The following is an 11618-nucleotide window of genomic DNA, read 5'->3' as shown; positions in this document are numbered from 1 at the left end:
TGATTACTGTTAGAAATCAATGCAGTGGATTTAGGTGCTTGTATAAAATTGGTAAACAAAATGAATGGAGGAAAAATAAGGATTCAGTGAGGCGGCCGCTTCATGGATTCGTACAGGATGGGAACGCGCAAAAAGGATGCACACTGAGCTGATCATGCAGGAAAAAGGAGAGGGGGAGCTGAGATGTCAGAGCCAAACTCAAGGTGTCACATCCTCTGTCAAAATCCTGGGTGGCTTCTAGGGAAACTGATACGCCCCTACTTTCAAACTTGGTGTTATGTTTTAATTGTTCTCTATTGAAAAAAAAAAAAGCATTACTCTTGGGCAGGGTGAAGAATGTTTGCACTAGTCCAACAAGTCACGTTTTCATGAATTCATTAAGCCTAGGGGATTTATCTGACAAAATAATTAGATAAGCACAAAGCCAAAGCAGAAACATATGGCTCAATAATCAAACACACCACTTTCTCCATCATGCTGTTGAGTCCTTTCACCCCGCCCCCCTCCGAGGCTCTGCCACTTTTTCAAACGAGAGACATGGAAATCAGACAGCTTATCTTTTTTTCTCTCTCCACCTAATGCGCTCCTATCTGAGTTGCGATATTTCCGATATCACCTGAAGGCAGCAACCGCATGCCACTCCACCTGAACCTTTGTGGAGGAGAGGAGCGAGGCAATCCGTAGCCTACAGCTTTACTGTCTGAAGCCACCAAGTGGGATGACTGTGAGCGGAGCGGAACAGAAGGCTCAGAACACCGAGAGGGACTGAGTGAGGAGAAAAATTTGACGGATTTCCACAAAGAGACACATCCCTCATCTGAGAGATGCTCGCGATAAATATTCACAATAAACTGCCAGGATTCATGTGAAGTTCTGAAGCGGCAGCCGGCGATCATCCAGCTGGTCCGGTAAGTAGATCTGAGTCAAATTTGAGCGCAAGAGCCCTGTGCTGTTGCCTGTCAACGAGGTTAAAACGACTCTCAAAACTTTGTGCTCAACTCGGAGCATTTCTTGGAAGACTCTAAAGAGAAGTAAATGTTTCTGCATGACTTGTGCCAGACATCCAAGCGCACAAATACGCACGCATAATGCGCACACGCGCAGGCAGTAGCAGTACAAGTTGACAAGTTGTCAAGCTGCATGCAGCACAGGCTTTCTGCAGGCGCTCCAGCTCGATCACTGCAGTCCGGGAAAGAGCAGTGAGACAGCGCCATCAATCGCATAGCAGCCTCACTCCTGTAGCTTCCGTAGAGAGCGTGGGGCAGCTCCAGTCTGAGAGGCAGTCTGTATGTCTGTGAGGAGTGGGGGGTTGATGGGATCAGCGCCTGCACGGCGTGCACCTCCACCATCAGTCACCCTGCTCTAATGCCAAAATACAAGCCCACTGGGCACTGGACGCTCTGCTGGGCACTATATTTCCAGCCTAAACCAGGATCTGAAAAACAATACCATTAGTGAGAGTAATGAGAGGAGGATAATCTCCAGAATTGATGTGAAAACTCATGAAATGCAACAGCACACGCGAGGAAGTTTGCATTTGCAAGCATTATAAGCCTATTTATCATCATCAGAGATGCCCCGAACTGCGAGCTCTTTTTGGAAAATTGAGTTTCTTCTCCTCTTTATGCTGACAACAAAATTATGATGTGAAACCACGGGTCATTTTTCAACACAGCCAGCATAGATTTTTGTCAAATTAGTGTTTTGTGGCGTTTGTTTCCTTATCCTCAAGCTTAGGGTCACTATAAATCCCCTCTTTTTATAGATTTGAGTAAACAGGTAACCGCACGTAATCTGGATTGGGCTGCATTTGAAGACCCGAACAGTGATTTATCACACTACGTGAGATGAACATGGTTTTGGCCTGTCAAAGGACTGTCTCACGTGCTGTGAACTTACCACAAGAAACTAGTTCAATTTAGCTCAGTGTTATGACAGGTAAAGGTGGACACGGAAATTGAGGTGGGAATGAAATTATATTTGTATGAACAGAAACGGACCAATCTCAGTCTCAAATTGTGAATGTCTCAAACAAGAAATGGGAGCACAGCATTATCATGCGACTATTAATAATAGGCTAATATTAATATCGATGCATGTGTACTGGGTTTGAAAGTTTGAGTCGCAAATAATACCGTAAGGGAGAAAGGTTGTCCTGTGTTCAAGATCATTGTGGTTTTGTATCGCGCAATCTATTTAAATATCATCTAATGTTAAAAAGCAGCCACAGTCTTAGTGATGAAGGCTAATATTCGGGTCCTGGGTTCAAAGCGGAAAGCTTTGATCCCGCTGCGAGCCAGTAAGTAGATCCGGACGTGCGCAGCGCGGAGAGATACCAGCAGCTCTGGTGTGGGAGAAAGAAAGAGGGGGAGCGAGAGAGCCTGCCTGCCTGCGTAGTGGTAGCTGGAGTAACGGAGAGGAGACGGGTCCACGTATGACCATGCCGAGATTTGCAATACTCAAACTACATGCAAAACCTCCAAATATGCGAAATTAATACAAGAACAGGTATGTGAATCGTTGTTAGTTTGCACTGTGGGTATTTTAGTCCTGAGCAATTCTGTTTCGCCGTATGTGTAACGTGTTGAAAAGTTGAGGTTAGGTTGGCTCTCGCTATTGTGAACCGTTGAAGAAACCCGGCGCCGCTGCTTTCACTGCTTCTTTTTGGGAAGTTTAGCCTCAACTCAAGTGTCCGTTTATTACCATTTTAATAACAATTTGGGGTTGTAATTTCTATCATGTATTCGCACAGTGGTCCGTGAGATGTTTGTTGTGAGTTTGGGAAAAGTGCAAGAGTCTTTTCGAGCATATTTCTGCCCAACGCGAGGCAGCCACCGTCTCATAAAGTGAACGGTTTAAGTTGGGGGATGGGGTTAGAAAGGAAAGAGTCTGGACGCAACAAACTCTCTTCTGGAGTTCTTTCATACATTTTCGTGAAAAAAAGTGTATTGCGGTTGCAGACCAACCGACTTAACCTTAAGAAAAACATTTTCGCGCATTTTACGCACACAGTAGAATGGAAGAGGTAGAGATTTTCCTTCGCTTCTTTTTCTCCTTACTGTGGTCGCACACAAGCAGATGGGTCTTTTGTATACCTGCAGGCTACAACAGGATACTTTAAGATGTGAGGTAACTTAAAGCAAGACTCTGTCACTTATTAACCTTACACGAAACATGCATATCGAACTGTGGAATGACCTTTTTTCTTTTTTAACTACGCCTTAAGTCAATAATGTAGGTTTTATATTGGGCACTCCTGTGCAGACACAACATCTTGCTCTGAATTGTCTTTGTACGCTCTCCCGTGCAGTTCAGGAGGGTTATAAAGTGGCTGTAAATGCATGAATGTTCAATTTTAAAGCAGTTTCACAGCAATCTCTCCTGTGGTTATAGCATTGACAGTAATTCCATGAGTTTGACAAGTTTTCTGTAAATGTGTCACTTGCAGGTAATATCATTGTATTACACAGTTGTTGCAAGCTGAGTTAAATAGACTTTGAAATCCTCAGTGGGTGGCCAAACTTTTATTATTATTGCAGCAAGATAAAGTGAAGGCTGATAATATTTCTACATCAGAAAGAACATTTGAGATATGTTTTATAAAACACCCTTTTTTCTTAACTGGTCTCAATTAGCCTATGCTTGAATTATCCTCCCCTGCCACGAAATGCACACAGCTGGCATCTGGCATTGTGTAGACAGGGGGATAGAAAGTACAGATCTAGATCTCCCCACCTGACTGCCTGCTCTGCTTTATCTTATTTCCACATGGAACATATTTGGGTATTCATCAGCTGGTCTATCACTTGTCATGACATTAAAAAGAGTCTTGGAAAGTGCACTGCAAAGAGAGGAATATGGTTATAGCATTAGTAATATCTTTCCATGGGGGATGATAGTGGAAACTGATGAATTCATCTGTTACTTTTGTTTCTCTTAGTTTAAATTCCTGAATAATTTGTTGGCTTAATTTGCACTTTATTTTGCTTTTTTATACTGACAATTTTCATTTTCTCTTTCTAGGTGGTTCTGTGAAAATCACGGTACTATAATGGGGAAGCACTTGGTTTTGCTGCTTGTGCTGCTCCTGCAGCTCCTCTGTGGCTGTGCAGGGAACCAAAGGACAGTGAGGGCTGCCTCTATGCAGTTCACTCACTCTGTTTACAACGCCACCATATACGAGAACTCTGCTGCTAAGACTTACTTAGAGAGTCACACAAAGATGGGGATCTACATCACAGACCCATCTTGGGAGATCCGGTACAAAATCATCTCTGGAGACAATGAGAACTTATTCAAAGCAGAGGACTACCTGCTGGGAGATTTCAGTTTTTTGCGAATAAGGACCAAAGGAGGCAGCACTGCCATACTGAACCGGGAGGTTAAAGACCACTACATGCTGACTGTTAAGGCGACAGAGAGGAGCACTAACTTTGAGTGTCGCACAAAAGTGAAAGTGCAGGTACAGGACACCAATGATTTAAGACCTCTCTTCTCGCCGACATCCTACAGCATCTCTCTGCCTGAGAACACGGCTATACGTTCAAGCGTGGCCAAGGTCACGGCAACAGATGCAGATATTGGTACAAATGGAGAGTACTACTACAGTTTCAGGGAGTGGACAGACATGTTTGCGGTCCATCCAACCAGTGGCGTGGTGACGCTGACGGTTAAACTTGACTTTTCTGAGACAAAGCTGTATGAATTGGAGATCCTCGCAGTGGACAGGGGAATGAAGCTGTATGGCAGCAGTGGTTTTAGTAGCATGGCCAAGCTTACAGTGAGAGTGGAGCAGGCGAATGAGCATGCACCTGTAATCACTGCAGCAACCTTAGCACCCTCCGATACAGACCATGACCCCACCTATGCTATTGTGACAGTGGAGGATAGTGACCAGGGACCAAATGGAGAGATAGCATCATTGAGTATTGTAGCAGGTGACCCTCTTCAGCAGTTCAAAGCTGTGAGAACCAGCCCTGGGAGCAAGGAGTATAAAATCAAAGCCGTTAAAGAGGTGGACTGGGACAGCCAGCCTTTTGGATACAACCTCACTTTACAGGCGAAGGACAAAGGCAGCCCCCCTCAATTTTCATCTGCTAAATTGGTACATGTCACTTCAGCACAGTTCAAAGTGGGCCCTCCTGTATTTGAAAGGGCCATTTACAGAGTCAATCTCAGTGAATTCGCCCCTCTTCACACACCTGTCACTATGGTAACAGCCGTGCCAAAGCATCCACAGCTCAAATATGCTTTTCGACACAAGTCTGACAAGAACAGATTTACTATCAACCCAGATACAGGCTTAATCAGCACGGCAGGACCAATTAATGCTGACGCTGCTCCGCGATTTGAGCTAGATGTGATTACCAGTGACAAAAAAGCATCCACAAAAGTAATTGTTGATGTAATTGATGTGAACAACAATGGACCCGAGTTTGAGCAGACATCTTACAAGGCCACTGTTGACGAGAATGTACCAATAGGGACCAGTGTGGTTACAGTTAAAGCTACAGATCTTGACAAAGGCGAGAATGGCTATGTGACCTACAGCATTACCAATCTGAGCCCTCAGCCATTTGTCATCGATTACTTCTCTGGTGTCATCAGTACCTCAGAGGTCCTGGATTATGAGCTCATGCCAAGGATTTACAGTCTTAAAGTCAGGGCATCAGATTGGGGATCCCCTTTCCGGAGAGAGGTGGAAGCATCAGTCACCATAACGTTAAATAACCTCAATGACAATAAGCCTCTGTTTGAAAATGTAGACTGTGAAGTGACTGTGCCGAGAGATCACGGTGTTGGAGAGCAGATAACAACAGTATCTGCCATCGATGCTGATGAACTGCAGCTGGTACGGTACTATATTAAAGCTGGGAATGATCTCGATCTATTCGAACTGAACCCCAACTCTGGCATGCTTTCATTGAAGCACACGCTGAGCGAGGGAGAGGCAGCTAAAGTGTCCCTTCATAGTTTACAGATCATTGCCACTGACGGCGAACACGAGACTCACCCTATGATCATGAACATAACTGTCATCACAGCACGCAAGCCTGTCCAGTTGAAATGTGTTGAAACTGGTGTCGCTACCATGTTGGCAGAAAAGCTACTCCAGGGTAGCAGAATCCACACGCAGACTGAGCCGGATGACAACTTAATGGACATTCACTCAGTAAACCGGTACCCTCCCCAGTTTGCAGAGTCTTTCCCCAGTGTTATTGAAGTCAAAGAGGACCTCCCTGTTGGGGCACGGATTGTCCATTTGAGTGCCACAGACTCAGACAGTGGCTTCAATGGGAAACTGGTATATGTTATCTCGGGAGGAGACACAGAAAGCCGCTTTATTGTGGACATGGAAACTGGTTGGCTTTTGGTTTACTCTCCTCTAGACAGGGAAACAACAGACTATTATACCCTCAACATCACAGTTTACGATCTAGGCATACCGCAAAAATCCTCATCCCGCCTTTTGGGTGTCAAGATCCTAGATGCAAATGATAACAGCCCTCAGTTTTTGCAAGATTCTTACTCTATTGAAATAAGTGAGAGCACACCTGTTGGAACAGAAATCATCCAGGTGGATTCAACAGACAAAGATCAAGGTCATAATGGAATTGTGAGGTATTCTATTTTGGGAGGAACCAATCATTTTGTCATCAATGAGGAAACTGGCGTGGTGACTGTGACAAAGCCTTTGGATCGTGAGCTCCATCCAGTTTACGTCCTGAAGATTGCAGCACGTGACCAGGCTGTGAATGAGCCTCAGCTAGTGTCCACTGTGCCACTTAAAATCACCTTGGATGATGTGAATGATAACCCACCAAAGTTTGTTCCCCCAAATTACCGTGTGAAAGTCCGGGAAGACCTTCCCATTGGTACCGTCATCATGTGGCTGGAAGCTCACGATCCTGATGTGGGACCTTCAAGTCAGGTACGATACAGCCTCATCGATAATGGAGACGGAAACTTTGAAGTGGACAAACTCAGTGGCGCTTTGCGGATTGTGCAAAACTTAGATTATGAGACCAAACAGGTGTACAATCTGACAGCAAAAGCGAAAGACAAAGGGAAGCCTATGTCCTTGTCCTCAACCTGTTTCATCGAGGTGGATGTCGTGGATGTAAATGAGAATCTGTACAGGCCTTTGTTCCGATCGTTTGTGGAAAAGGGATTTATAAAAGAGGATGCGCTCATTGGGACTTCCGTGATGACTGTAACAGCAGAGGATGAGGACCTGGGTCGAGATGGAGAGATCCGATACTCTATCAGAGATGGATCTGGCCTGGGGATCTTTACCATCGATGAGGAAACAGGTGAGTTTCTTTTCTCATTTTATGTAAAACTTGGAACAAATCCTGGAGTGGGCAGCTTGAATGAGTTTGCTTTGGGAAAGTTTTGTAGAGTTGGAGTATATTCATGATGCTTTGAGAAGCACTGAGGTAAAGTGAGTCTTCCTGCAGATGCTTAAGATTCCTGATTCCAGTCATTTTTGTTCTTTGGGAGACTTGACAGCATGAACAGATAGACCAGCTGTCTCTCAGACCTGTGTCGACATTCTTTAGTGGTTTCTCTGGTACTAGGAGGACTCAGTGATTTCACCTCTATGCTCTCAGCCTGTAAGAACTTTTTTTAACAGCTCCATTTGCAAATTAGGATTATCTGTTGCCCCTCAGGTTAAAATGTTTAATAGCATTCCTACACCAGCATATTTCCAATACTCAAGGCAGGATTTGATCGTGGGTTTCTTATTATTTTTCAGAAAAAATGTTAATACCCACCCAGCTGCCCAGAATGATTTTAGCAGCTGACTCAAATTAGCTCAAAATAAGCAGTCTGGAATTCCAGGAATTCCTGCCCAAAACCTTGCAATCACCTGATTTGGATGTTGTGGACTTGGCTGGCTGTCCCCATTTTTAACATGGTAACCACATTCCAGGGTGGCTTTTTTTGAGCCAGTAAGTTTCCCCTCTGAGTTATACATATTTAATGTCTAAATGAGGCGATGAAACTTAATGCATAATACATTGATTTCTCTTGGCACATGTAACCTCAAAGGTTCAAATCTACATAAGAAAGCTGGGAATGAGATGTTTTACTCTGCTGCCGACTTTTACTGCTGCAAAAGAGATGTATAGCCTTGCTTTAATGTTTATTACAAATCAGGTATATGTGAATTATTCAGGAAGCTGACAGGAAGACTCTTCAGTTGGGACCCTGTTGGGAAATACTTTCCTTTGCCTGGTAAATTTAGCACGAGAAGATGAGCCTTTATGAAGGACTCATCCTCCAGGGCTTAGTGTCAGCTGTGGTGTGTTTGTGATTGTTTCTGTGGTCGTGGTTCAGTGTCTGATTTGTAATAAGATCTGTTTCATGAACAGGGATGCAGAGATGCTTAAAGTTAGCCTCTCTCTGCTTTCATGCAAGTATTCAAGTGGTGTCATTTTTGATTATTTGAACCATAAACTGACAGTAATAGAGGTTGAATTTATCAATAAATGGAATAGCTAAATGGTGGACTACAGTCTGTGGTTTATCCACATCCTGAGACAGATCCAGCTTCATGGAGCCGGTGGGATCTCCTTCTTAATCGCAGAGAGGCCTATATTAAGTGATTGTCAGGAGGTGCAATAATGGCATTATGAAGGGTGGAGTCCTGTTATTATGAATTACACCTGAGGTCAGCAGACAGCTAAATACAACCAAGGTGGTAGTACCGCTCCTATGATTAAACAACTTGAAGGGTGCGGTTCTCCAGGCTACCATATGCATTTACAATATTTACTGCTGAGGAAAACATAAGCATTTCCCAACATACGCGCCGCAATGCAGCTGCATGTTGTGAACCTAAACCAAAATGATTTAAAATTAGAAAACAAATGAAAAAGCGGTTTGAGAAAAATGCCACAAGCCTTACACCTTCAAGTTATAGAATTTGTTTTTAAGAGTTGGAATGAGTTGAGTGAGGTTTATAAAGTTTATTTTTGCTACCTATGATTCTTTGCTTTGAAGTGTCATTTTTTGTGTAAGTCTGGGAAATGTCAAGAACCTTGTAATTTAATCAGACATGGGGCCTTTAGGTCGCTGCTCCATTTGATATTGATTTTGTCAGTTAGTGATCAATATGCTACAACATCGATACAATAATATTTAAAGATGACAGAATAGGTTAAGGTCATTCATTGGGGCATACTTTACATTAGAACATGTTTCATCAACCATTTTTGTAGTGGTTTAGAAAAATCTGGTTCTAAAATTGATTTCCTGTTACGCAGGAACCAATTGTGCCTCCACAGCACTGGGGATTCATTACAATGGAAATAATCAACGCATAGATTGTTGGAATAGATGTTGAATTGAGAAAATTATATGTTGCAAGGCATTGATAAGTCGATTTTTGACTCAGCCCTTCTTTTTTTTAGTGTGTTATTCTTTTAGCCAGTCGCTTAGAGAACAATATAAACAACAGGCCAATATCAACCTTACTACTTGGTAGGTAACTGCTTGTGCGGAAAACACCACCCTCTGTGGTGCCTGATGCTAAAAGACGCTGATTGAAAACCCATAGAGAAGATGTTGAACAATTCGAAACAGAGGTTGTATTTTAGAACACGCTCAGCTTGCTGCCCACTTCCCCAGTGCTCCCAAACCACTCAAGGAACAATGAATATAGAGAATAAATTGTGTGATTGTGGTTGATTTAATGTTGTCCTCTTCTTATTTGCATTATTCACAAGTTGAACCCTTGTATACAAGTCTTGTCCTCCTCCAGTTACGGATCCTTTTCTGTCAAGCTGCTCTGGGAGTCCATGGCAACTGTTGGCCCAGACATTCTCTGTGTTATTAAAAGCTCTGTGGTCACTGGCCTGGTGCCATCTTAATTTAAACTCATATCAGGACTCTTTTTCAGGCCCCTTCCCATGCTGGAAATCATAGGAATATTTAGTAAAAGTCAAGAGATGAGAGACTAATAAGGACTCAGAAAAACTTAACTGAAGTTTGATATAAGGACATTTGTAGCTTTTGTCTTGTACAAAAAAACAGATTTAATGCTGCGTAGAAATAAGAGGAGAGAGCAGAAAGGGGGAAGATGAATCCTCTGCTGTTGTATGGAAAACTTGAAGTCCTAGTTTATTTATCTGACTCTCAAAAAGTTGATATAAATCTCATCGTTTGTTGGAAATTCATTTGCACTCAGCCACCTTTGTACCTTTTCCATGGTTTTGTACCAGGAATGAGGCAAACGCTGTACTTTTGATGGCTTGTATGTCTTAAGTGGCGAACTACAGCATGACATGCTGCTGCCCTGGAGGTCAACCGATTTGAGTTTTCAAGGGCTCATGCCAATTTTGAAAATGCAAGTGTGGAAAATTGCAGACGTGATGATTTTTTTCACCCATTTCCCATCAAGAAGAGCCCTACAGCTGGTGCTCTAAAACCATGGAAAGCAATTTTTAGGGATGTTAGCGCTCCCTGGCTGGACTCCCACCCTCAGCTGTTAAAGTGACTGTAGAGTAATCCAAAGGAGCACTGCTTGCAGTATGTGGGTCAGTAGTGAAGATAGTTGTACGGATTATAATTCTTTCACATATTAGATATATATTCAAAGTATGTGCCTGTAAAAGCTCAGCTAATTTTCAAACAATCCTTAAAAGACAGTCACAATCTCAAAGTTAGTCGATGAACTCATTTCAGGACAACCTTCAGTGCTCATGGAAACGAATGAATAATAAAAAAGCTCTTATCATCATGAACCCGAAGCAGGTTTTAACTTCATAAAACTCACCTGACTCACTCTGACACACCTCAGATCAGGCACGCTCAAGCGATAAAACAAAGGTGTGGGCATTTTTTATTGCCTGTGAGTAATCGTCTTCTTATTCCCTGTCGTCTGCTACGAGTGAAAAAGGGCTGGAACATAATTGATCAGTAGTTAAGGCTGGTGTCAGAAACACGGTTAAGTTCAAGAGAAAAAAGATAAGAAAAACCCTCATAGGAGACCTTTCACCACACATGTACATTAACCATTGTATGACTGTCTTATGCTGTGAAAAGAGTTTTTGAATACTTAATATATGACTTCAATCATTGACAACAACTACTACACAGTCTGGTGTACAAGACACACATACCCCTTTAAGACCCACCATTGTGCAAGTCTGCCTGGACATAATTTATTACATTTTTACATACTAGTGCAATTTTTTGGAGTGCTTCTATTTGCTTGACACCAGTATAACCAAATTTGGACAGCATGGACTGTAGTCTAAATGACTACAATAAATTTCTTAAATTTGTAATCAGAAGAAGTGCAAGAAAATCCTCAATCAAATCAAACGATCCTGATAACTTCTGAACCCCTGAGTTGAAAAAAAATGTACCCACTGTACACTGTGTGCCAATAGCCAAACCAGCATCTCAGACCCAATCTGTTTTTTTTTAGCCAGGCTGTGAACATGCTTTCTAATGCTGGAGGAGTCTTTTTTTTTCTTTTGGCTGGTTGTGTACGAGACTTCCCATCTTTCTGCAGCTAGCCTCAAGTGGATTCTTGATGAACAGCAACTTTTAGCACTCCAAATCGATAGTTTCATTCACACAGTGGGCAAACCCAGATATGGAAG

The 11618-nt window shown here is 42.8% G+C and overlaps 1 protein-coding gene across 11 annotated transcripts in view; it reads left to right on the top strand.

The window, feature by feature from the left end:
* Positions 1-583: 583 nt before the first annotated feature.
* fat1a (FAT atypical cadherin 1a) overlaps positions 584-11618 on the top strand; it is a 78036-nt gene continuing 67001 nt past the window's right edge. For 10 of the 11 annotated variants that reach the window (XR_012598036.1, XR_012598035.1, XM_074665403.1 and 7 more), the window contains exons 1-2: positions 2396-2508; positions 4024-7313. Coding sequence is in view for 9 of the 11 variants with exons in the window: in XM_074665403.1 (XP_074521504.1) it covers positions 4052-7313 (3262 nt within the window). In the remaining 2 variants the exon portion in view is untranslated. Of the gene's footprint in view, positions 909-2395; positions 2509-4023; positions 7314-11618 lie in introns of those variants that run through there. The other variant, XM_074665398.1, reaches the window with a different exon arrangement.

Source organism: Halichoeres trimaculatus, unplaced genomic scaffold (genome assembly GCF_033239565.1).
Source record: "Halichoeres trimaculatus isolate MK-OKI-2021-1 unplaced genomic scaffold, fHalTri1.1 fHalTri1_scaffold_2, whole genome shotgun sequence".
NCBI classification, from domain to species: domain Eukaryota; kingdom Metazoa; phylum Chordata; class Actinopteri; order Labriformes; family Labridae; genus Halichoeres; species Halichoeres trimaculatus.
This window is presented reverse-complemented; position numbering and strand designations above follow the sequence as displayed.